This window comes from Ahaetulla prasina, chromosome 2 (genome assembly GCF_028640845.1).
Source record: "Ahaetulla prasina isolate Xishuangbanna chromosome 2, ASM2864084v1, whole genome shotgun sequence".
Taxonomy (NCBI): domain Eukaryota; kingdom Metazoa; phylum Chordata; class Lepidosauria; order Squamata; family Colubridae; genus Ahaetulla; species Ahaetulla prasina.
Window position 1 is genome coordinate 197,343,872 of NC_080540.1, and position 26,802 is coordinate 197,370,673.

A 26,802-nucleotide genomic window follows, 5' to 3' on the forward strand; every position below is an offset into this window, starting at 1 on the left:
AACGCCCGAGGCGATTAGTTACAGGGTCACGTGCGCGACATATCACGTGACAAGGAATGCCCGGTCTCGCTTTTATTTTTATTTCCTCTCCACGCCCCCACCCAGCAAATATCATGAAATCGTAGAAGCACGAAAAGCAAAAAAAAAAAATAAAATCATATAGTATTGTTATCCTGTACTACGGCACCTGCATTTAAGGAACCCAGTGGGAAGTTTATAACCGTAAAACATTTCTTCCCACTTCAGGTTCAGCTTCGTTTCTGCACATCCATGGCGATTTGCAGAAATGTTTGTAGGACGCTATTGGGCAACCAAGAGCCATCTTCCGCCAATTAAATTTTTCAGTGTGGATAATGTTGCGAAACTTTTATCTTTTTTTAAAGGACGGATTTCTCTTTTTTAACTCTAGAAAAAGTCACTTGTCAATCACATGCTGCGGGGAGGCAAAAGACAGGTTGTCACGAAGGGGGTTAGGGCAATCTCCCCCTTCTCCTCCAGTAATTTATATCAGGGGTCTCCAACCTTGGTCCCTTTAAGACTTGTGGACTTCAACTCCCAGAGTTCCTCAGCCAGCAAAGCTGGCTGAGGGACTCTGGGAGTTGAAGTCCACAAGTCTTAAAGGGACCAAGGTTGGAGACCCCTGATTTATATTACTTGTTAAAAATGCCGCTGTATTCTTTAGAGAAAAAAAAAATACCAGCATTTTCAGATCTCATCAATATTCCATCGTTGGCTTAAAATGAACCGTCCGTCTATTCTATTCGCCAAACCCAGGCTGCATAATCTTGATTTTTTAAAAAAACATTTTACATCTCAAGTCGAAAAATCTTCAATCGGGACGACCGCTTCCCACCCCGCGAAACAGAAGCAGCTTCTTTTTTTGATACTACTTGACCGATTTACCGCTGTAATAATGACACCTGTCGCACGTTTTCCTGATTGTTTTCCCTGCTTCTCCTCTTAAGGCAAGCCTAAAAGAAAAAAAAAGGGGGGGTGTGTGAAAAGTCGGTCAAAGGAGGCCGGAAATGAAAAACCATCGAGAGTTGATCATGTGGTGCATCTATGGTACGAAGAGAGGAGTTGACCCGGAAGTGAACGTGCGGGGGTGGGTGGGTGTAGAGCTGGGGTCGTGTTTCGGTGTCGAAGGTGGCGGCGCTACGCTTAGTTCAAGATGTCGATCGAAATCGAGTCCTCGGAGTGAGTGTGGCGGGCAAAGGGGCCGGCGGGCGGGCGGGTTTTGCGCTCGGGGCCAGCTTCCTTTGGCCTCTCCCAGGCCTGGTTCCTGCGGACCGGCCGCCCTGCAGCTTTTCCCGTTGGTGCTTCGCTTCACTTGCCGTAACTGCAGCCCAGCGGTTGCTCTTAAATTCATTCCGGAAATTTCCGAAGGTGGCCAAAGCTTCGCGCCTGTTTATTTACTAGTTATTCATAAGGAAGGCAAAACATACCGGGTTGGGGGTGGGGGAGAAAGAAATGCATTTGGCAGCGTCAATGCAGGTAGTCCTCAGCTTACGACCACGACTGAGCCCAAAATGTATGTTGCTAAATGAGAAATTTGTTACGTGAATTTTGCGTCACTTTACAACTTTTCTTGCTGCATTTGTTAACTGAACAAACTGCAGTTTTTAAATTAGTAACGCCGTTGTTAAGTGAATCTGGTTTCCCCGTTGACTTCGCTTGTCGGAAGGTCGCAAACGGGCATCACGTGAACCCAGGACGCTGCAACCGTCATAAGTGTGAGTCAGTTGTCAAGCATCCGAAGATAAAACCTGTAACCATGGGGATGCTGCAAGGATCATAAATGTGAAAAATGGTCACAACTTAACTTTTTTTCCGTGCTGTTGTAACTTTGAATGGTCACTAAGGTAACTCTTGTAAGTCGAGGATTAGCTGTAGAATTAAAAAGGAGCAAAAGCATCTTAGTTCCTTACACTATTGTGTAGTTTACTAAGCTCTGATTGAATTTTTTTCTCTCTTTGAAGCAGAAATGAATATTGGAAAATGCCTTCTAATGAGATAGTATGTATGTTATTTGTATGGGACAGAGACTGACAAATGGAATAAATATCAGTAATTAATTGTACTAATTGTTTTTTTCAGTGTTATCCGTTTAATTATGCAATATCTGAAGGAGAACAGCCTTCATCGTGCTCTGGCTATATTGCAAGAGGAAACTACAGTGTCTTTGAATACGGTGGACAGCATTGAGAGTTTTGTGGCGGATATTAACAGTGGCCATTGGGATACAGTACTGCAGGCAATACAGTCACTAAAGTTGCCAGACAAAACGCTCATTGATCTGTATGAACAGGTCAGCAAGCTTTGCAATAATATTTTGATGTATTTTTATCTTTTGGTGTATTTTTAATTGTTAGAAAATAAATTGGCATTTTGTAACTCTGCAGAATATTCATCTTTCACTTTTCAACAGGTGAACATTGATAATACATGTACGATGTATCATATATATGATCATGCAGATAATACAGTTTAATATTTGTGCCAGATATCATGGCGTCATCACATAACTATTTATGCCATGGTGTCACGCACATATCATTTGATATATCATGGCATGTTATGGTTGCTGCTGTCTCTGAAAATTAAACCATCCCCATTTAATATAAAATTATAGTAGCTCCGGATACAATCTGATTTCCTCCCCAGTTTTTACAATGTGTCAATTATTTTTTAAAGATTTTTTTTCCAAGAATATAAGCTTGCCGTTGTATATGCTTCTGCAATATAATATTGGTACCACATAACATATATGCCCACCTGTTCATACTTGAGGTTTTTTTTTTCATTAAAAAAATAAGAATTTTCAAGACTTATAGTCTACACACTTTCAGTTTTGAAACTTGAATCAAATTTTGCTAACATTGACCAAAGTTCAGCACTTTAATTCCATTTAATTCCACTGGTAATTCTACTGGTTTGGACAAAACTGAGCAGCACTTTTTCGTGTGGCTGTTCATAAAAATAGGATCACTAACATGATCACCAATTTCCGATGATGGATATGGTACAAGACGAAGAAGAAGAAGAAATTTCATTTAAACTGAATTTACAAATCACATAACTGTAATAGTTTGGTGCATTATCACGTGTTTGTATGACTAATAATTCTTTTTCTGTTGATATTTCAGGTTGTTCTGGAACTGATAGAACTTCGTGAATTGGGTGCTGCTAGATCTCTTCTGAGACAGACTGATCCAATGATCATGTTAAAGCAAACCCAACCAGAGCGATATATTCATCTTGAGAACCTTTTGGCTAGGTCCTATTTTGACCCACGTGAGGTAAAACTATGTTAGCTCATAGTTTTTTACATGTATTATATTAAATAATATGTGAAGGAACTGCTAGGCTAATCTGGCTCTTAAATGATATATTGTTGTTTTGCCTAATTAGATTTACTTTATTATTTTTCTCATTTACAGTTTGTAATATATAAAATATTTAATCATTTCTGCATAATCTAGCTTGTTTACTAATTTCTGCATTTCACAGTGATATAATTAGAATTTACAATTTTTAAAAATTTCTATAATGGTATCTTTTCTTGCACAGATACATTTTGTTGTTTAATGCAAAGCAAATTATGTAAGTTATCACACAGTTGTAAAGTTATTGTTAGTTAATTATGTAATTCAATTTGTAGTACCATTGCATGTTTGATGAGTGTAAAATGTGTTTAAACGTGCTTAAAACAATTCAGCTCTCTATCCCGGTATATCTCCCTAGATAGTGAAATGGGCAGCATATAAATATAATTAATAAAGAAATGATAGATAGATGCTACCTGTCTTCTAAGAGATTTAGGACTTGTAAAAGAAGAAGTAATGTATTTCTAATATTTTTGGATTGGTTCAGATACCTCTCTGGAACCAGTTTAAGAATTTAAAATTCTCTGTTGGTTTCTGCATACGTTATTTCCTTTTGCCTCACATATTCGCTGTGTTTCTTTGACTAATGTTAACTAAGGTGACATATTTTTTCTTTGAAAATTCTGATTAAACCTGGCCTGTCTAAATAAGTTGAGGTAAATACAAAGATAAAAGAGGAATATGACTTTATACAGAGGAAAGAGGATGAGAATCCATGATCTTGTGCCTTGTCTAAAATTTAGAATTATTTCAAGTTAGACATTTGTTTCAATGTGTCATAAATAATATTTCTTTGTTACATTTCAGTCTGAGATCTGATCTAGTTTGGGATAGAATCAATATGGTACCCCTGTCCTTCTTTATGTAAGAGAGTAGGAGAATGCAATTTTGTTGATCGAGCTTGTTTTTGAGATAGCTTTTGACGTAATCAACAATCTACTCTTCCTCGATTGTCTTTGTGCTTTGGAGGTCCTGTACAATGGAGGTGTCTCTCCTATTTGCAGAATGGTTTTACATAACAGAGTATGCTTTTAGATCTGGCAGTGGTGGTGTTGGGTACCAAAAGGCACTGCTTTGTCCACAGTTCTATTAAACATTTATATAAAGTTACTGGGACAGTCATAGAGAAGGTTTTTTTGGGGTGGAGGAAAGGGAGAGGATTCCCAATATTCTGACAACAGTTCTATTTCTTTATATTTCTTAATCAACATTGGTTGTGCATTTATTTATTTAACTAATTTATAAAACCATCCATCTGTTAAAAGGAGCTTTCCTTTTCTAAGAAAAAAACCCAATATATTGATCAAGCAGCTTGAAAGAAAAGAAGGCCACGGTGAAACCCTAATAATAGGGCCTGCACGGTGTGAACCAGCTGTTGGACACTCAGGGTGATAGATTAGAACAGGGCCAATCAGTTAAGATTGAATCTTCACAAATAGGAATCTTGTGGGTCCATGATTTTCAGGTAATAGGAACTTGGAATCTTTGCTGTATTTCTCAAAAAGAACAGGTGTACAGTTACAACTGTCATTAGAGGCCAAGAAACCACCATGACTGGGAGCATCTAATATATAAGCTTTGCCCTTTCCTGAACCAAGTTGAGTGGGATGCTTCATTGTGCACCTATGGCACTTCTGTGGAAGCAGTTGGGCTCAAGGCCGTCATCTTTGTAGATCAGGCTGACTGACAAACTGCCATGAGTGCCTAAAATTGTAGAAAATCTCATCTAGCTCACAGTTTTCTCAGTTATGGCACCTGCTGTTCCTTTTTTTTTTTTTTTGTTTACATTTATACCCCGCCCTTCTCCGAAGACTCAGGGCGGCTTACAGTGTATAGGGCAATAGTCTCATTCTATTTGTATATATTTTTACAAAGTCAACTTATTGCCCCCCCAACAATCTGGGTCCTCATTTTACCTACCTTATAAAGGATGGAAGGCTGAGTCAACCTTGGGCCGGGCTTGAACCTGCAGTAATTGCAGGCTTTGTGTTCTTAATAACAGGTCTTAATAACAGGCCTTACCAGCCTGAGCTATCCGGCCCTTAACTTACTGTTATATCTTTGAAGCTCTCTTCGTCCAGATATTGTTTTGATGAATGACAGAAAAATGCTTTTTGTTCCTTCCTGTATTTTGCATTCCTTGTTACTGTACAAGGAACTGTTTGTTTTATTGTGTAAATTTTTATTTTATAAGCCAGAATGAATTTCTTCCTTTCATTAAACACACATGATACTAACTTTCTTCTCAAAGTTGGAAATTGCCTTTCCAGAGCTTAAATAATTCTTTTGATTTCCAGAATTTCTTTTGCTTTCTATGTGCTTTTAGATCAGTGTAATTTATACAAATAAACAATCAGTGTTTCTTAGTTGACTGGAATCAATTCTGCCCACAGTATTCAATGAGGGATAAAAATTAATGTTTCTACATTGGGTATGCTCTTCAAAAAAATAATTATTTCTTTTTCACATTACATTGTCCAAGTTGTCTGTAACTATATGTTAGAAAGGTTTGCTGATGCCAGTTAGAAAGGCTGTCAGCATGATGTTTGGTCATTTGGTCATAAGTATAAGTGATGGTTGAGTTTTATTATGTATTGACATAGAAAATTGCTATTTTGAGAGTAGGTAACATTTGAACTATGAAGACCTTATTTTCATTTTTTGCTGGGACCTATCTTGATATGTCCTCCATTTTCTCTTGCTGAAGCTATCATGCAGCAAAAATAATGTGCATTTTAACTACTGGTAAGTAGAAGGTTGGGTTAAAGTTTTCTTCTGATTCAAACTAAATAGAGTTGATTTTTCCCAATATACTCATTTCTAACAAATTTATCCCAACACTCAAAACTGTGTTGTGGATTTAGAATTGCATATATAATGTGTCAATTTTCAATAAAACATCTGGTTGACAATGTAGACAAGTTATTAGTTTTTGAAAAAGTGGCAGATTTCTCAAAAGGAAGTTACTGCTCTGTATATCTGTGGATCTGAATTAATTTGGCAGCATGTAAATCCAATGACTACTGTTGCATTTCAGGCATACCCAGATGGAAGCAGCAAAGAGAAGCGGAGAGCTGCCATTGCCCAGGCTTTGGCTGGTGAAGTTAGTGTGGTACCTCCATCTCGTCTTATGGCGTTATTAGGACAGGTATTTACACCCCCCCATTAAGCTTAACTGATGGGTATGAAATGGAAGACTGATTGTTCTTTAAAGCCTAAGATTATGAATCTTTAATACACTGCTTAGAAACTTTTCTTTTAACGTTTAAGTCTCCTTTTGTATTAAATTTCAAAAGTGTTACAATCTGTGTCTGTAATCCTCTTTGGTATCCTAGGCCTTGAAATGGCAGCAGCATCAGGGGCTTCTTCCCCCTGGTATGACTATTGACTTGTTTAGAGGAAAAGCAGCTGTCAAAGATGTGGAAGAGGAAAAATTCCCCACGCAGCTGAGTAGACATATTAAGGTGGGTTGTCCTTCACCATGATTTCAGCAATAAGTCTCAGGCCTTTGAGGATTAGGAAATTTTTATTGTTTCACAAGAAGAATATGCTTAAGGCTTAATATATTGCACTGGCTGGATTCAATATTATCGTATGGCTTATTTTATTTAGCTTGTTATGAGAATCCAACTGTGATTCATTGATCAAACTGTAATATATTTTAGATGACTTCAAAAATTCTATATTTTAAAATAATCATTTTCCACAAGTCATTTTCGTTCTTCTATTTATAAAAATAAAAGCATAGTTGATTTTAGTAAGGAATTGGGTGAGAGCCAGATTAGTACAGTTGTTAAGGTGCTAGGCTAGACTTTCAGCTGAGGCACAAAGCCAGCTGGATGGACTTGAACTATTCCTTCTCTCTCAGCAGTAGGTACTGGTAATCCTCAATTAACAATGGTAATTGGGACCAAAATTTCTGTCACTAAGCGACAACAGTTGTAAAGCAGGACATCATATGACAACATTGCTTAAGAATGACAATCCCATTAGTCCCTGTTGCTATGGATAAGTAAAGACCTCCAGGTAACTTCCTCACAACTTCCAACAAAAGCAGAATGGAAGCTGGCAGGAAGTGGCAAGTTCCAGCTGGCTTTCAAGCAGGCTGGCAGGGAGGTAAGTGACAGTTGGCGGAGCAAGTTGCACATGCTTCAGGTGCAATATTAAGCCAATGCTTTTACTCCAAGCATAAAATAAGATCAAGATCCAACTAGTGAGTGATCACCAGGGTATCATTTCCAGGGTTGTAGAGAAGAAAGGCACTGCAAACTACTTTTGAACTGTTGCCAGGAGAACTCTCATCAGTGCATCTATGTATCCAGTGGGAACTAAGTTTAATTTGAGGATGTGTTTACTTTTCCAGTCTAGATTAGTACATATTATTTGTTTTATGCTATTTCTTTCTTCCCATGAAACAGTTCGGTCAAAAGTCTCACGTGGAATGTGCTCGATTTTCTCCGGATGGTCAGTATCTGGTCACTGGTTCTGTGGATGGATTTATTGAAGTCTGGAACTTTACTACTGGGAAAATCAGGAAGGTAATTCTATGACTTTACTTAACTGCCATGTGAATTGCTCAAAACTACATCAATTCTTTGGGCACAATAAATAAAGATGAGTAATATGAACTCTTCTGGATTTCCAGAGGAAATTGGAATGGAATTTTAAATTAGGATATACAGTGCCAAACCAAATGTTCTACTTGCTTTTTTTTTTTTGCATTGTGCATTGCAGTGCAGTGCAATGCACTTATTATATAGTCCTTTTCAAAATGGAAGCCAATAGAAGATGTTATAAGGTGCAAGATCCATGATCCATATCAAATATTTTCTTCTTTGCTTTACCTTTGCTGTTGGTGGGGTGAATAAAAAACTTCAGGAGATTAAAATGGGAAATAGAATGGGAATTAATTCTTGCTGGTTACTTTTATATTTCAAAAATAGAAATAAATGTGATTGGAGAAAAATGAGCTTTGGAGAGAGATAGTAATGTTGATTGCTATTTGTATAAATGATAAGTACAGTGTTGGAAACCCCAAATTTATTGAGTAACAATTAACAATATTTGAGGCACACACTTTGAGTATAGAAGAGCTTAGCCTCAATCCTTGACTTATTCTGTTTCAAAGAATCTCATGGTTTAGATCTAAAATTGCCCTCTGAATTGGAGAGCTACCACCAGTCTGGATTTTAATAGTATGATTTAGCATAGTGTGACTCTGAAATGATTTTGTATACATTCATTCTTCCCAGTGCTGCTTCTTATCTTAGTTCTATTAATTTATTTTGTTCACTTCTTTGTTTAGGATCTGAAATACCAGGCACAGGATAATTTTATGATGATGGATGATGCAGTGCTGTGCATGTGTTTCAGCAGAGACACTGAAATGTTAGCAACTGGAGCACAAGATGGAAAAATCAAGGTATGCTGTTAAGGACAGTTGGAGGCCTATAGTGGCACCCAAGAACTCCCTTATAAGCCATATTTCCTGAACTTCTAAGACATGACAGACACACAATACTGGGAGTTTGTCAGGGCTTAACCTTCTTCTGAGAATGTGTTCTTGGTCCATTCTCCATAATATTCTGTACTGCTTTCTAAGCATTGATTCATGGAGAGAGGTTAGAAGTATTTTCCTGAAGGTCTGTGGAGATTCTCAGTCATCCAGGTCATGGTTGTCCCAAAGGCACTTTTTCAAGAGGCAACTGGACTTTCTGGTTTTTCTTTGAAGATGTTTTGCTTCTCATCCAAGAACCTTCTTGGTTGAGAAGCTCAGAGCAGAAGAAGCTTCTTAGGTGAGAAGCCAAGTGTCTTCAAAGAAAAACAAGAAAGTCCAGTTGTCTCTTGAAAAGGACCTTTGGGATATTTTCTTGAAGGAAAGTAATTCTACTCTTTCTTAGCATTAGGAACAGTTTGCACGGTCCCTAATCATGGTGTATAAAGAAACGGAGACAAGTAAACTGTTCCTCTCTACCTCCAAGATTGCATAGAAGGAAACAAGTTTATGGCAATGAATCATGCAGAAAAGGAGTGCACATTTGGAGTCCAGATTGTTTTGGGTTTTTTTAATGTTTTTCCTGTAGCACACAGCAAGGGCTGGCAATTTAATGACATTCACTAATCTCAGATCTTCAATTAATAAAAGGGCCCAATTTGAGTACAAGAGCTGCAGTGGCGCAGTGATTAGAATGCAGTATTGCAGGCTACTTCTGCTGACTGCCGGCTGCCTACAATTTGACAGTTCGAATCTCACCAGGCTCAAGGTTGACTCAGCCTTCTATCTTTCTGAGTAAAATGAGGACCCAGATTGTTGGGGACAATATGCTGACTCTGTAAACCACTTAGAGAGAGCTGTAAAGCACTGGGAAAAGGTATATAAGTCTATTTTTGCTATTGCTAGCTTGTTCAACATTCTGTCCCAACAATGGCCAATCTGCTGCCATGGAGAAATTATTTTATTCATAAGGACAAGCAGGGTATGTTTTGGGTCTACCTGAGTGAATCAGGCAATTTGGCAGGAAATGTTATTGTTGTGTGATGGTAACATCAATTCCTTGGTTTCTCTGAAGGTGTGGAAGATTCAGAGTGGGCAGTGTCTGAGGCGATTTGAAAGAGCCCATAGCAAAGGTGTCACCTGCCTGAGCTTCTCAAAGGATAGCAGTCAGATTCTGAGTGCCGCCTTTGATCAGACAATCAGGTATGTCTCATTTTGCAAAACATTTGGCTGTTCCGTCTGACTTGGACAAATAATGCTAATGTAGTTTTTATGCTGTAACAGGATTCATGGCCTGAAATCAGGGAAGACTCTCAAAGAATTTCGTGGTCATTCCTCATTTGTTAATGAAGCTACATTTACACAAGATGGACATTATATTATTAGTGCATCCTCTGATGGCACTGTGAAGGTACGCTCCTGAGTCCTGATCACTAGGTGTAATTTGCATGATTAGTTAAAATCTTTGCTTGTTGGTGTGGTGTTGTTGTTTTTTTTAAATATTCTTAGTAGTACAGGTAGTCCTTGATTTATGACCACAATTGAGCCCAAAATTTCTGTTGCTAAGTGAAACATTTGTTAAGTGAATTTTTGCCCCATTTTATGACCTTTCTTGTCCCATTTACGACTTTTCCTGTTAAAATGAGTCACAGCAGTTGTTAAGTTAGTAACACAGTTATTAAGTGAATCTGGCTTCCCCATTGGCTTTGCTTGTCAGAAGGTCACAGAAGCTGGTCACATGACTCCAAGACACTGCAAAACATCATAAATATGAGTCAGTTGCCAAGCATCTGAATTTTGATTACATGGCCATGGGGACACTGCAACAGCCATAAGTATGAAAAATGGTCGTAAGTCACTTTTTTTCAGTGCCGTTGTAACTTTGAACAGTCACTAAATGAGTTGTTGTAAGTCAAGGACTACTTGTACTAAATACAGAAATACTTACAAACTCTGTTCGGTGCCTGGTCCAGGTAAAATTAAACTAAATGCAATTTCTGTCTCTCAAATGATTTCTACCAACTGCAGCGTTTTCAGACATATCAGGGTTTTTTGGTTTTTGGCAACTCCCCCATAGTTTTGAGTTAAATTAGCTTCTGGATGCTCTCTTCAGGTCAATCTCTTAAGTGACTGATTAATAGATTTTTTCTTTGTTTTTAATATTGGTACAGAACGGGTTGACTTTTTGACTGCACTAAAATCACTTGAACGAAATGTTTGTATTAGCACCCATCATAAGAGATAGTGTGTACAGATGGAGAAAAGGCCTATGTATTATAGGAAACAATGCTGTGGTTAGAGCCATTATATAACCTGCATGAAGATACATGTGTGGTAGCTTGGGTTTCATTCTAATATGGAATTTCCCTAATTTCCCTTTCCCGTTTATTTGTTAGGTTTGGAATATGAAGACAACAGAATGCTGTAACACCTTCAAATCCTTGGGTAGCACTGCTGGAACAGACATCACTGTGAACAGTGTGATTCTCTTGCCTAAAAATCCAGAGCACTTCGTTGTTTGTAACAGATCGAATACAGTGGTCATCATGAACATGCAGGGGCAAGTACGTAATTGGATTGTGTTTTAAACATTTGTGAGAACACAATCGGTGTTTCTTTTGGACTCGGTAACTAGAGTTGACAATGGGAAATTGTCCCCACTTTTTCTGATTTGTAAGACCTTTTAAAGTCATGATTAAATGTTGCATTGGTTGGTTGAGGATGCTGAATTAATCTTTAGGATTCTCCAGTAATCCAAAAGACCCTATTTTAGCTTATATTTTTAGCTATTTGGTTAAAGCTTATATTTTCACTTATACACTTATTTTAAATTTGTTTGGAAGGTTCTTAGCTTTTGCTTCAATGAATTTAACCAGTTAACAAATGCTAAAGAGATCTCAGAAATTTGTATTGAGAGAAAAATCCTCTTTTTCCCATATATTAGCTCATAATATTGATACTACTTTTTATTTTCGTTTTTTATAATTACATTTTTATGCTGCCCATCTCTCCTGGAGGGTGACTCTAGGCAGCTTACAGATTATATATATATTTTAATCAAGGTTTATAAATGTCTCTAGCAATGCACATCTCACTTTTTTAAGGTGCTTATTACTGAAATCCTCTTATATTGTAAGTTAGATGGTATTCTGCTGTACATTTAATATATTTCCAAAGACAAAAGGAAAGGAGCTAGTGAGGTTTAATATATGCACATCGAACTTGTACTGTGTATTGAATCAAAAGTCTGGTGAAGATTTAATATATACATTTCAGCTCAACCCCACCCCCCACCCTTTTCTCTCCAGGTGGAGAGATAAAACTCCTTTTTAGCTTTTAGTCTCTTTGCCCATCAGCATCTTTTAACCTCTGAAGATCTGCTTGCTACTTGTCCTGTTGCTAATAATTTGCAATAGAGATTGCAATTCCCTAATGTATTACTCAGAGGTGGGCTGTTGCCGATTCGGACTGGTTTACCCGTACCGATAGTTCTGACCACTGGCTGGGCCTACCCACCCACCCTGATGCTATCCTGCCCTATATACCTCACTCTCTGGCTCACTTGCCCTGCCCATGTAGCCCATACTGATTTCTGCACCTTGCCCGCTCTACTCACTGCGACTGCCTGAGAAGGTGTGCTGGAAGCCACGCGCATGAAATCGCCTTGTGTTTGAAGCCACGGCTGCGCACAAAGTGGCTGCGTGCGCACGCTCACATTTTCAGTTCTTCACTAGGCAAACCGGTTGTTAAATTATGTGAAGCCCACCTCTGGTTTTACTCTCTGTCATTTGGAAGGGCATTGTCATGAGAAATGAATGCTATACCTTGAATTATACTATGGCTGCTGATTTCCTTTTCTCTTGTTAATATTTCAACTTGGCAGATTGTGAGAAGTTTCAGCTCTGGTAAGAGAGAAGGTGGTGACTTTGTCTGTTGTGCCCTTTCTCCTCGAGGCGAGTGGATTTACTGTGTGGGTGAAGATTTTGTCCTCTACTGTTTCAGCACAGTGACTGGCAAGCTGGAGAGAACACTGACGGTGGGTAGCAGAGGGCATCTTGGTGGCAACCCAGCAGCAATTCTATATGCAGTAGAGACCAGATTTGGCTCCCTGGCCTGATAGACTTTTCCACCAAATCTAATATTTCTGCAGTTTACACTTAACAAAATTCCTGGCAGAGCAGGTTTCCTCCTCAAAAAATCACTGGTGAAGATTACAAAACTCTCCACCCTGTATCCTGACTACCACGCCACTTTTTCCAAACCCAAAGATCTACCAGATGTGTAGCTTTCAAGTTCAGAATCCTTTGGCCTGCTAACATGGCTGACATTTGAAGTCATCAGATATGGGGAGTGTCTGGAAGCCTGCTTTGTGGCTTCAGGACTTACATAGGACTTAGGACTATAGCCTTGGTCACTCAGGATTTAGTTCAAATTTAATTCAGCATACAATCGCCTATTGACTATAAGTAAATTACCATGTATTTAACAAACTCCAATGTTTCTCTAATCAAATCAGATGTAATACGCAATCCCAAAGTCAACATTTAATTTTTCTGCTTTTTCTGTAAGAAATCTAATAGGGATATCCAAGTCACAAGAAACAAGTAGTCACGTGTTTGTTTTATTATTAAAACAGTAATTTTTGCTCTCTCAGCTAATTCTACTAGTTTCAGAATCCATTCTTCCAGAAAACACTTATTTTTCTTGATTATTTTCTTTAAAAAAAAATTTTCTTTTAAGATATAGGAAGGTATCTATAGAAAATACCTCATCTGATCTTATATTCTGGAGATAATCATGTTTCTTCTTTCTTTCTGATGTTAAGGTTCATGAAAAGGATGTCATTGGTATTGCTCACCATCCCCATCAGAATTTGATTGCTACCTATAGTGAAGATGGGTTGTTGAAGCTGTGGAAACCATAGAACTGCATAAATTTCTTCAGCATATGGCTTCTGAATCCCTGGGAAGTGTGTACCATGTGCAGGAGATTTGTTTCCAAAAAGATTCTAAAAAGGCTTGTTTTAATTTATACTGAATTTCATATTCAGCTGTCTCAAGAGGAACCTTAGCTATATATAACGCTAGTTGTGTATGCAAATTGAAAAATCAGTTCAATTTCTATAAATGTTCTTTTCATACGTTTCATTTCTGCTTCTTATGTGAATGGCATTACTTCTATATATTTTTGGATTTTTTAAAAAATAAAATGAGGTGAATTCTTTTAGTTAAGGGAAAAATAAAGAGCAAATACATGCCGTTTTACCATTTAAAATGGCATGTTAAAAATTCTGGCAGTATTCATGGAAACGTAAAGCACATATTTAAACATTGTCTGTTGAAAGTCTTACAGATTATGTAACTTGGCTGAGTGAGACCCCTTGTTATTAAGGTAAATTCACCACTTTATGGGAATATGAGGGGCTGGGAGTTCCTGCTCTGATTAAATATTAATTTCCCTCTCCTATTTAGAATATATAAATTGTCTTGAATAGGATAGAAACTAATTGCTATTATTTTGTAGACTTTTGATGTTCTGAAATATACTGAGTTTATGTTACAAGCTTCATCTTATTTTCAGAAAATAATAAAAAAAATTCCCTTGAAGTATTGTAATTTTGCTGTTCAAAATGGACATTTTGTTTCTAAATTTGTGCAGATTTTTTTTTGTAGCTCCTTTTTAAAAAAACACTTGCCTGTTATACAATAAAATTTTTCTTAAAGAGGCATCTGGCTTAGAACTTTTCTAACTTTTCTTTTAAAATAAGACCAAACTTGAAATTTATCATGTTTATAAAGAAAGTATATTACTTTCTGGACTGGTGAAGAAACGGTTACTTACTGAGTTGCATCTGCAAATTAGTACTATTAAATGTATATCCATCTTTCCTATAATTATTCATTGGCATCAAGAGGAAATCCAATCTTTTTTAATATTCTGGAGTAGGATGCAGTGAGAGATTGACCCTGATGTCTAACTCCTTAACTATGACTAATCATTCTCTTTGCAAGCTATGGTAATTCATCCAGCCAATCGGGAGAGAGAGGGAGAGCGCACTTGCTAAAGAATTAACTATAGTATGCGTTGTACTTGGTGTCATGATCTAGGACAGCTTTTCAGGTGGCTGGGTGTTTAAGGAATGGTAACACTACAGTAGTGGCCAAAATTATGGAAACCTTTTGGGAAAAGTGTATTTTTGAGGTTTGATGCTAATAACACTTTTGCTTTGGAGTAAGTAGTACCATAAAATTATATATGAATGGAAAGATAATTTAATCAGGAATTTAATGCTTTTCAACCTTTGTTTGAGAGATAAGTGGCTTTTTTCATGGAATTCTAGATTTTAGACCAAATTCCTGCAGTCTGCACTGAACAGTCCTTGTGTTCAACTTCACATTGTATTGTGCCATTTCATCTTGTATACACTCAGATGATTTTCTTGTCACGTAAGCAGTCTCTTAATTCTTCTATCATCACTTGCTGTTGTCCATCCTTTCCTGCCTTTACCAGTGTGGTTTTGTAGTGATTGAGTCTCCTTATACCTCTTCAAAAGCTTAGAAATGCCACCTTTGGTTAAGTTTCCACCAATTTTCCTTCTAATTTCTTTATAACTGTAGCCTTGTTCACTTAATACATCGCTTTCTGGGTGATCAGTCAACTCATTGCACCATTACTTTAATTTTATTTTGTTTCACAAGCTCACAATGAAAGAACACAAAAAAACCCAACCAACTTGATAGCGATCACATAACACACTGACAAATGTCCTCCTCTCAGCTTCAGTACATAACATCAATAACTGAATCCTACTGTGATCTGATTAGCTCGTTGCCAAAACAAGACTGTACCTCACTGGCTGTCTAAATACTCATGCTCATTGGCTACAATCAGATGAAGGAAAGCTACCTGATATCAACCTAAGCACAACTGGTTATTTGGCTGTAACTTTTCATAGAATACAGGTAATTGAACAACTTTGTTGCATTACATTCTTAATTAAATTATCTTTCCATTGATATATAATTTTATGGCACTATGAAAAAAGGGGTGTTATTAGCCATCAAACCTCAAAAATACACTTTTCCCAAAAGTTTCTACAATTCTGGCCCCACTTTTCCTTTGTCATGTTCTAATCTCATATCCTTAGATAAAAGATCAGTTTGGGGAAAAAATTCTGAGTTTGGGGAGGATTTATTACAGGAATGACAAAAGCTTGCTCACATTTCCACTCTCCTCAAACAACTGACCATTTCTTAACTGGAAAGACCCTCTATGACCCTCACTACTTAAAATGTTCACCATGTGCCCAATATTTTATCATAGCTATTAAACCACAGCTGGCTGAATTTATGCACTGTATTGCAGCATTGTACCCAAATGTGCAATAACCATTTATAGCCTATGTTATACATAGAAAATGATCCATAGTGGTAAAGAAGGCACCATACCTTTTACCAAGTATTGGCAATCTTTGCTTTTAAAGAACAGAAATTTGATTTTTAAAACAAATTCTGCTAAATGCAGTGGATAGTTAGCAAAACTGAATTGCAAACGTATTGAAGTTACCTAACATTTCTAAGATTACTTTTTTCATTTTACCTGAAATAGCTTGGTATGTTAATTGAGTTATGTTTATTGCCATTAGATTTACTTTTTCAAACCAGTCTTCAGCTCATGTATTTTCCTCATGCAGCAAAGGCAGACCTGGGCTTTTCTGCTTCTAAGTAATCAATCTGCCAAACTTATTTCTTGTAACTGGTTTCAGTGGGATAAAGAAAGATGCCTAACTGTATGAGCCTCAGGATCATCCCATTTAACATGCCAAACTACACCAAGGGGTTTTTTAAAGGACATTTTCTTGACAAATGTATATTTGGAATGGATGGTTATATAGGCCAAAAAGGAAGAAGAGATGAAGCTGTTAGAAGGATAGTTTTATTTCCCCCTAGAGGTACAAACTGAGTGTAAAGTACAATAATCAAGCATTTTAAAGACACATAATTCATTCCACTGTAACTCATCCTTATCACAAGGACTAAAATAATTTGCTGTACAACTTAAATCCCTGCCAAGGATTTAAGCTAGTCAAATTAGTTGCCAATTTTAAAATTCTAATGGTGAGATTTGTTTTAAAATTACATATGGAACTGAAATGCTATTTTTTGCTATTCTAATTGCCCATATACGGATATATACATATAGCAGTTACGTAAATCTAGGGCTTATCATAAATGACAATGTTAGCAACTTAGTTTTTAGAAATAGCAGTCTTAGGTATATTTAAAAGAGGTACTTGAATTCTTTGCTAACCCTTCCCCCAGTCATGATGCAATGCCTAATTATTTTGGATAATCTATACTAGGTTATTTATATTGACATTTTGAAATAGCCATTAAAAAGTAGCCTTTTTCAGAAACCACACACAAAAACCTTATGGACTGTGAACAGTTCATTAAGGAGTCATTTAGTGTTAATGGGTTGGGTTTTTTTGCTAGTATTCATGCAGCATGGAATTTGAACGTTAGTGACATGAAACTCAAAATGGATGTAGTTTTGTACCATCATTCTTAGGCATATTATTTTTCAGTTACACGATTATCTCTATAAAATTATGTATTTGCTATTCAGAATCCTTTTTAAGATTTCAGCTTTTGTCCCATTTACACTTAGATGTTTGTTGAATTTTTTACTCCTACCCAAGAACCATGCCAGGATCCTGTCTAACATTAATGAGTTTTATACAGCATTCTAACTAAAGCTCAGTATAGAATGGTGTTCAACATTCCAGAATGGAAAATAAGTAGAGTCTCATACAGGTGCAGTGCAAAGTCTCAACCAGCCATAGCACATCCAAAACACATCAATGTATCTAGATGAATACAAAAATTTAATTTCACATCTTTAACATGAACCATAAATACAGATGCATACATAAGAGGGAATATAATTTATAATACTAAACAGAAATCACTGAATACTAAGCCAGTGCATTTGCACACAATACACTTATGATGCACAAAATAAAATAAGCCAGAGTAAAGTGGCTTCAGGTTTCCTTAGGAGGCCATATAGAAATATGAACATTCCAACTTGATCCAAGTAGTTTTACCGATTTCAATTTGTTAACTTGATTTAAAAACAACTAAGTTTAAATATTACAGAGACAATAGCAATTCTGAATATAGCAACTTCAGTCCTTCACTCATCCACAACTGACATACAGGACAAGCAGCACAAGTGTAACTGTGAGACCACTTTAAGAAGTCTGGCATTGGACACCACCTCTAGGGTGGTGCTCATCATCTTCATATGCTTCACCATTGTAATGCTGTCTTCTTTCCTGAGATGGGTCAAAGTCTACCAACTCTACTTGATCCATGTCTTCGGTTTCTTCCACTTCTTGCCTTGGCGGTAACAGTTTTTCCAACAGACATAGCTTATCTGAGCAAAGAAAACCACTTTCTGGAAATATCACCTGAAAATTAGAAAAAAATATGAATGCTTCTCATAAATATACTTTTAAGTATGAAATAAGTGTCTGAATGTTAATGTAAAAGATACATTTGCTTAATTTGTATAATACCAATTATTCAAGAAATGAGCATTATAAGGCAGCATTGCTTAAAATGGATTGAAATTTTCCATGAGATACTTAATTAGTAATTCAACCGTCACTTACCTTAAATTCAATTATAAGACGACCCTTTTCATATGGCCTACGGTAGATTGGCATTCCTTCATTTAGTACACACTTAATATCACCATGTTTGACAATCTGACCTAGAAATTAAAGAGATATAACTTATGTTTAACAAACTTTACATAAAATTAAAGTTACATGTACTTGTAATTGCTCAAGCAGAAACTTATCCTGACAGCCAACTAAAGACATGTGAACAAGGAGTCCACAGAGGGAAGTAACCTGATTCTGGGAAAAGATCCAAGTGCTAGAAATGTTTTGTAACCAAATCAAAACATGGCACATTCCTAAAGTACAGTATCATGATAAAAAAAAGGTTTTCCAAGATATGTTTAGAAGATTTCTAATTCATCACAGTTACAAATGATTGTGCCATTGTCGATCCAAGGCAACAGGAGTTTGATAAAAGCAATTTAATTACAGTAGTAATTTAAGAGTTATAGTTGCTTAAGATCTCTATAGCATTTCACTTGGATTCTTCAAAAGGGTAACATTTATTTTATGGTGGGTTACAATTAATAGTGACGAATATAATTGCAAATCTTTAACAGACTAATAGTAGGGAAACAGTTGTCAGTTAAAGTAGAATGTTCATTTAACTGAAGAGGAAGTTTATAGATCATAAAAAGATAAATAAAACTATACACATAAAGTAATACTGCCTTCAGATTAACAGAGTTGGAAGGGACCTTGCAGGTTATCTAGTCCAACCCCCTGCCAAAGCAGGAGACCCTACATCTGCCTGTACCTAGGATCGAACTCGCAGCCTCCTGATTGTGAGGCAAGAGCTCCATCCTTAGGCCACCAGATCTTCTTCAATATGGACAGATTTACATTCAAAGTCTATTAAACTACGGTCCTTTAAATTTAAACTTATTGTACCCAAGTTCTTTTTTCAGAGCAATACAGACTTACCAGGATGAGAAGTAATTATTATAGTTCGATTGTCTAGCATTGCAATTGGTTTTTGAAAGCCACAGAGTGCTTCCACTAATTGTATATCCATAGACATGACCAGGTCTTCACCTCGCCTGCAGAAAAAAATATGTGCTTTAGAATTGCAGGGCTATAACCATATTGTATAGGATATCAATTCCAAAAAGACAAGTAAAAAATTACTTTAAATGATAAATTGTACTATTAAATAAATGTACAGGGAGAGTATAAAGAGATCTGCGTTCCTACAGAATTAAAAAGATTTGTTAGTGAAATAAAACTATTCTGGCACCAGATCTGATTATATTGGGGGGGGGGGAGGTTTTATCTTAATATCTTATGTTTAAATATTATGCTATATATAATATAGCAGACCAGAGGACCCCAGCATACCACCACAGAGAGCCATAGAACACACAGACATTTAGGGTGTGGGTTCTCACTATAATAATTATTGAAAAATAAAATATTTTGATTGTAGGCGAATACTTTTAGGAGGAAGGGAATTTGTTTGTTCCCAAAAATCCCACAAAGATAAGCATGATAGCAGGCAACATCAAATACTTAACCAGCCCAACACATAGCATTCTGATATACAGGCCCTCTTTAACTTTCCCATGGCAGCCATTTTGTGAATAGGCAATTTTCCCCATCCAGCAGCCACAGGACTATCATGTTTTCAAAATTTCTCCTGCTCAAAAAGATGAGGATCCCCATAACAGATCAAGGAATATCATGAAACTCAATGACAATTCATGTTTAATTATCTAAGTAAAAAAAAAAAAGCCAAAATTTCATGGGAAAAAACTAATCTGATTTTCCTTGCTACTGTACAGTAATCAAATATATACTATTTACATCCATACATAATTGTTTCAGCATTTAAACTAGAGAAAATATGACTTTCAAGCCTTCCTGAGAAGGAAAACCATTTTAAAACCAGTTTAATAACCTTGAATCATCATTAGACTGAACAAACTTCTTAAAACTGAGAGAATATTATATACTTTCCTAAACAAAGAACCAGGAATTAGCAATTAAAAACTGTTGTGCCAGCTTTATACCTTGACATAACTAGTGAAGGGCTATAGAACTATGACAGAATCAGTCATTTGTACAATTGCATATTAATATGCATTTATAAAGGTAGTAGGTGTCTATATGTTAGTTACCATGTAGTGATTTACATTTGTTTAGGTTAGAAATCATTGAAAAATTTGTAAGGTATTGTAGAAATACCCTTTTAGAGAGAAAGTTAAGAGAAACTATGTGCAATTGTTACCCTGACCATCCTATTCTGACTACAAAATTTAAAACCTGCTCCAATTAGTGCTCCAATAAACCCTAACATCTGACAATCTATGTTCCCAAGCTGTTATACATACTACCCAAATATGATTTCCACAGTATTATTAAAACTTGCCTTGTAAACAAAGAATGATCCTTTTGATCCAAGACAATGATAATGTCTCCTGGCTCCAATCCTGGTTCTTGATCACCTTCACCATGAAAAGTTATTTTCTGACCATCTTTCATTCCTATTTCAAAAGGAACAGATTAGATTTAAAATCTACACAATATATTTCAAATTATTGTTCTAATAAATTTAGCATTCTTCACTCTGCAAATAATTTGCAGAGCATAAAGCATAAGAAGCATGAAACAGGAGCAGAAAGCATATTCCTTAACAGCTCTAGTGAAAAGCCAGCTAGTCTCAAGAGTTATTCCTTACTAATTTTCTTTTGCCAAAATTTCTAGTTCTGTATTATGGAATGTATAGGTGACCTGTTTGAATTTTTTAGATATTGTGAAACTGAACTGTTGATGTACACTAGTTGTAATAATTTAATTTGAACATGTTTTAGTAGTTTTCTTTTTGTGTTTACTTATTTCAGCCCTTAGTCAAAATTATTTTGATCCAAATATTATAGTTTTCCAGAGCCATCTGATGTCAAGTGTTCAAGCAGTCATTATGTCACCCATACAGCATCCTTCAATTCTTATTGGGAGCCATTAAACACTTGCAATTCATACAAAAATTATGGAAGTTGTACTATCTTATGAGAGCATCATCTCTTGTCAGAGTTATTGAGGTTTAATGCCTAGAAAGTCAGGCAGTGGGAGAACTATATTCTATAGAACCGTGATGATGAACCTATGGCACATGTGCCAGTGATGGCACACAGAGCCCTTTCTGTGGGCATGCATGCCGTCACCACCTGGTCTTTGGGTTTCCGGTGCTCTGGTGTGTGCACGCAGCATGTATGCATTCCAGTTTGGGCACTTGGTGCCAAAAAGGGTCGCCATCACTACTATAGAACTATATTCTTTATCAAACAAAGTAATTCTGAAGAAGAAAAATTAGTGAAAGACACAGATCTCATGGCACAGACAACCCAAATGTAATTTATCATCCCTTTCTAAATTAATATGTAAATCTTTTCTAGGACTTTTAATAACTCACAACTCCTAATTTCTCCTTTAGTATACCTTTATCAATGTGGACTTCCAGAATTTTCTTTTCTCTAACGATTTTCCTTCCATTGCAGCTTTTACACCTGTCCTTGGGACTGATGCGCTCCCCATGGCCTTGACAGTCCATGCACACAGACTGGATTTGCTGAACCATTCCGGGTCCTATCTGATGAATTCTTATTTGCATGCCTGTTCCTCTGCAATTAAGGCAGCATTCTACTGCACCCTTCTTGCCCCCTCGGCCTAGAAAACATAAAAGGAAATTAAGATTAAATAGACTCCATCTTTTCACATTAAAATTTCTCCTAAGCTTCTATAAAACTAAAGAAATGTTTTAGCATACCTTCACATTTGTCACAAATCACATTTTTCTGCAGAGCAAGTTTCCGGGTTGCTCCATTGTACAAGTCTTCTAAAGTTACTGATAACTGATGAACAACATTTTTACCTGAAATGTAAAACATGTTATTAAGGAACTGACTGAGAACTTTTTGAGAAAAAAAAATCACATTTATTGCAATGGAAATTGAACTAGGCTGGATCCAATGGGGCATTTCTAGGTAAAGAGCTACAAAGGCCATTTCATGTGCAGTTTAAACCACGTTGAAAACATTTGGACTAATTGTATAATTTATACAGCTAATATTAACAGCAATAACAGCAAACAGACTTTGAGGTAATATTCAAATAATGCTAATAGATGCTTTAGTGGACAGCTCCCAAAGCAATCATTACAAAGAATGAAATGAATGTTTTACATTTAATAAAAATTCTGAAATTAAAAGATATCACCTGTTCACCTTGAAACCACATCATCGCCTTTATCTTTAAAATGTCTGCAGGGAACCGCCCCTTTTTTAACTAATAAAAAGTTAACCACTAAAATTTCCATTAGATGAAAGAAAGTTGCGCATTACCTCTCCTCTCTCTTTGCATTCTTCCACCTCCTCCAAAGAACATATCAAATATATCCATTGGTGATCCAAAACTGCTTCCACTACCACCTTCTTTTATTGCTTGTTCACCACCTTTATCGTACAACTCTCTTTTCTTGGAATCAGACAGGACTTCATAGGCTTGGGAAATTTGTTTGAACTACATTTAAAAAAAATCAAAAGGCTTAGTCTATGTAATTGTCACCAGACAAATGATATTTATTATTTATACCATGATCAGCTCTACTACATTTACATACTATTATTAGTAACATACAATAATTACCGATGACTGGTCCACCTTATGGATTGAATTTTCTCATTTTATTGAAAAGGACAGTTTTTTAAAATAATGTTTTATTTCAGCAGCAGAATTCAAATCTAAATTTTAATCTTCCTAATTGTAAATCTTTAAGTCCTGGTCCACTGAATGATTGCTGGGTTGTTTTTTTTGATATAGTGATAAAGTGATTTGTTACTCTTTTCTGCTGAATATTTTTCTTCCATATCTCATGTCTAGTTCACCGATGCAACGCTGCTTTAGCTTTTTCAAAAACAGCTAACAGTGACTAGGTGCTGCCACAAGAGCTAGGCTAAAAGCTTTCCAAAGGGCAGTGATTGTAAGACAGGGGGGGGGGGTGAATGCTGATTTGCATGTGTATATGCCCACATAAATCACCAGGAGTCAAGCTCATCATGAAAGCTTTTACTGAAGATCACGCTTGAAAATGACATGAAGAGAAAATTTTATATAAGTTTTTCAAATCTTCTCAAAAAGAAAGGCACTTTACTGTAAAAACCAAGTTGTATTTTCAATAAAAGATGTCTGCAGAACAAGAGACAAGAATGCTCAAGGGCAAGCAATAGTCAAGCAAAACAGAACATTGAAGACCTGAAGAAATATTATGTCCTGAAGATAAGTATGCATATGGATTGAACAACCAGAATCCAACACATTCACACCAAGAGGGAAAATGAAATGTGTACAGAATACCTGCCACATACTGATACTTAATTAGCAGAAAGTGGGAGGAAGATGATGAAAAAAACAACGCATTTACTCACCTTTTCCCCTTCATTAGGATTCTTATCTGGGTGATACTTCAATGCTAACTTCCTATAAGCCTTTTTCAACTCCTCCTGAGAGGCATTAGGTTTTACCCCAAGCACATCGTAGTATGTGGTCTCCTTCACCATGATGCAACAGTACCTGCATGGGAACACAGTGTGGAAGAGAATAATAGTAAGACAACAGTTTTGAGACTCTCCCATACTTTCCTATTTCCCTTCCCTTATACCTCTTTTACCCTCAACACTAACAATCCTCCCCCATCTTTCATCCACTTCCCCGCACTCGCCTCCCACAGCCTAAATGGCTATACTGACAGGTACTAAATCTGACACAGAAGCACCTTTTCTTGTTCCTCCCGCTTGACTCGGCCACCTTCGCTTAAATTGCCTGAATAAGGTTCCGCTCCTTCAGTCGCACACCTGCCCGTTTCCGAGCAGATGAAGGTCACTCACCTGAAAATGGCTTACTCTCCCCCCACCGGACCTCAGGCCTTCCCACCATCCCGCTTCTTCCCTACAGGACACCCAGAAAGGAAGCTGCTTCATGGTCACCCTTCCTCGTCAATGGGCGCCAACCCCCTCCTGCCCCGTTCTCAAAAGGCTCCTTTCTCGCAGGCTTCTCCTCAGTTTCCCTCACCGACCACCACCACCCCTTCCGCCCTCGTGCCTCCTTTACCCACCTCGTGTCGGTTGCCCCCCACCCCACTTCCCCTCAAGTGCACGGCTTCGGCTCGCGCACCGCACCCCCCGCGCGCGCCTCGGCTTTCCAGGCGCGCGGACGAAGCTGCCCAGGAGGTCGTTCCTCGCGCGACGAGGAGGGGAGAAAGGAGGGGGGGCTGGGGGGGTGAGAAAGGAAGGCGCGGCCAACAGCTTTCCTTTGTCTTCCACCTACCTCGCGCTTTCGGCCGAAAAAAAGGCAGCCTGACGTCTTCTCCTTAAGTGTACCCGCTCCTGCCGCCGAGTGCTACCTTCGCCTGCCTCTCTCTCTCCCACAGACAAAACGACCGCGACTTTTCTGGAAAGTTCCGAGCCGGTCTCAGGCTAGGCAGCATCCGGGGAGTTGTCTTTTTTTCAAGGAAGCCCCACCCAATGCCGGAAACACCGCCTTCTCTGCTGGTACCATCGATGGCCGGGATTCGTCGGCTTTCCAGAAGCCATGACGAAAAACGAGGCCGTCTTCCAATCACTTGTCGAGGGGTTATATTACCGCTTGGAACTACAAATCCCATCATGCCAAGAAATGCAACGTGCTCGGCCCTCCGCCATTTTTCGACGCGGCTCAACAACGGCAAACTACAAGAGCCAGAATGCAAAGCGGTAGGGGTGGGCGCGTTCGACCTTTCGAAGTCCTGTAGAACTGAGCGGTTCTGCGCAGCTACAGGGAATCCTTGTGTGAGAAATGCGTTCAAGCAAAAGGAAATATAGTATCACGCTCTTTACAACTGCGTCGAAAAAGCTTATTTATTTATTAAATTTATATTCCCCACCGTCCCACTAATAAGATGACTCTGGGTGGCTTACAAATAGTGTAAATTAATAAAAGAAGCAAAGAAAAAAGTGCAACACCCCCCCCCAAAAGAAATAGCTTTTTTTTTTTGCAGGACATATAAGCAAAATTACAACCATTACTTTATGATTACAAAAATGCTCACTAGATTTTCTATAATCCGGTTTTTTGTAATATTCAAAACTAGAATCGAATGAATTTTTCCTATTTGATGTAAAAAGTGTGTAAAGGATTTCCACTCAAACATAAATACAGATAACTGTTTTTTGCTCTAATAAAATAAGTTAAATTAGCCATCTTTGCAAGTTCCATCGTTTTCACCAACTAGTCTACCGTTGTGGGTAACGTTGACCCTTTCTTCTTTTGATCTTGTAATAGTCTCACTGCAGTTAAATATATAGAATAGAATAGAATAGAATAGAATAGAATAGAATTTTTATTGGCCAAGTGTGATTGAACACACAAGGAATTTGTCTTTGGTGCATATGCTCTCAGTGCACATAAAAGAAAAGATACCTTCATCGGTTTTCCAGAAGTTGCATGATTTTTTTCTTATCTGGCCCTTAGTCATCCCAAAGAAGTCCCTGGTTTGTTGTACTTTAAATCGTAATGTATTTGCATCCAAAACTCATTGGGATTTTTAAAACTTATTAATACCAATTTTAAAAATACAATTTCACTGTTTAAAATTTCCTCATATAGGAAATTAATGTGACAGTATGTAAAACAATCTTGATGGTTTAGGATGGGGCATCTAAATTTGTTCCATATTTGTATATATATGTCTTTTTCATCAGTTCTTTAAAAAGTTGCTTAATTTTAGAAGCAGCAGGGACATCTCGAAAAAACACATACAAACTGAAATCCTTTATCCACCTACATATAGTTCCATTAAATTTTGAATTCTGGTATTAATATTCAGCATAGGATTTAAAAAAACATTGACTGCATTTCATTTTTGTGTCACTAAAAAGCATCCTGGTGGGACTCTCCAAGTAGCTTCTCCCTTTTCTGTTATAAGTAACATCCAGCCCAATAAAAAGTTGGAGAACTGAAGAGCTCGCTAAATATTTGGTGAGATTTTGAGTGGCCTTAATATCAGTACTAACTGGCAATGATTTTTGTTTTAAAGGATCGGCGTAGCCTTTTTTATTGGTTAAATAAATAAGAAAATCCGAACAAGAATCCTTGTAAACACACATCTCACGACCAAACGTTTTTTTCTCCCGTCTTCACTGCGGGAAAGAAAGATCGAGAAACTGGCTGGGTATTTACTTCCTTCCTCTTAAGGGGTGGGA

At 37.2% G+C, this 26,802-nt stretch overlaps 2 protein-coding genes across 2 annotated transcripts; one reads left to right on the top strand and one right to left on the bottom strand.

The window, feature by feature from the left end:
* Window positions 1–1,079: 1,079 nt before the first annotated feature.
* On the top strand, window positions 1,080–14,222 carry SMU1 (SMU1 DNA replication regulator and spliceosomal factor). The gene is made up of 12 exons (XM_058169831.1): window positions 1,080–1,197; window positions 2,098–2,308; window positions 3,147–3,299; window positions 6,424–6,534; window positions 6,722–6,850; window positions 7,805–7,924; window positions 8,692–8,808; window positions 9,956–10,083; window positions 10,165–10,291; window positions 11,277–11,444; window positions 12,764–12,916; window positions 13,706–14,222. Exons 1-12 carry the CDS (start codon window positions 1,172–1,174, stop codon window positions 13,802–13,804), a joined length of 1,542 nt encoding a protein of 513 aa, XP_058025814.1. The 5' UTR covers window positions 1,080–1,171; the 3' UTR covers window positions 13,805–14,222.
* A 2,576-nt stretch (window positions 14,223–16,798) lies between these two features.
* Window positions 16,799–25,173, bottom strand: DNAJA1 (DnaJ heat shock protein family (Hsp40) member A1). Its single transcript, XM_058169832.1, has 9 exons — window positions 24,890–25,173; window positions 23,992–24,136; window positions 22,909–23,086; window positions 22,335–22,439; window positions 22,007–22,234; window positions 20,940–21,054; window positions 19,496–19,611; window positions 18,560–18,660; window positions 16,799–18,355 (listed from the first exon to the last, which is right to left on the bottom strand). The coding sequence occupies exons 2-9, from the start codon at window positions 24,121–24,123 to the stop codon at window positions 18,137–18,139; spliced, it is 1,194 nt and encodes a 397-aa protein (XP_058025815.1). The 5' UTR covers window positions 24,124–24,136; window positions 24,890–25,173; the 3' UTR covers window positions 16,799–18,136.
* Between the last annotated feature and the right edge of the window lie 1,629 nt (window positions 25,174–26,802).

Excerpts from the sequence above, each read along its gene's own strand:
- DNAJA1 (XM_058169832.1), bottom strand. The coding sequence starts at position 24,123 with ATGGTGAAGGAGACCACATACTACGATGTGCTTGGGGTAAAACCTAAT. Across the intron at positions 22,440-22,908 it reads AATGCAAAGAGAGAGGAGAG|GTAAAAATGTTGTTCATCAG; the intron begins GTAATGCGCAAC and ends TTTACATTTCAG. Across the intron at positions 22,235-22,334 it reads GATTTGTGACAAATGTGAAG|GCCGAGGGGGCAAGAAGGGT; the intron begins GTATGCTAAAAC and ends TATGTTTTCTAG.
- SMU1 (XM_058169831.1), top strand. The coding sequence starts at position 1,172 with ATGTCGATCGAAATCGAGTCCTCGGA. Across the intron at positions 7,925-8,691 it reads CTACTGGGAAAATCAGGAAG|GATCTGAAATACCAGGCACA; the intron begins GTAATTCTATGA and ends TTCTTTGTTTAG. Across the intron at positions 10,292-11,276 it reads CCTCTGATGGCACTGTGAAG|GTTTGGAATATGAAGACAAC; the intron begins GTACGCTCCTGA and ends TTTATTTGTTAG.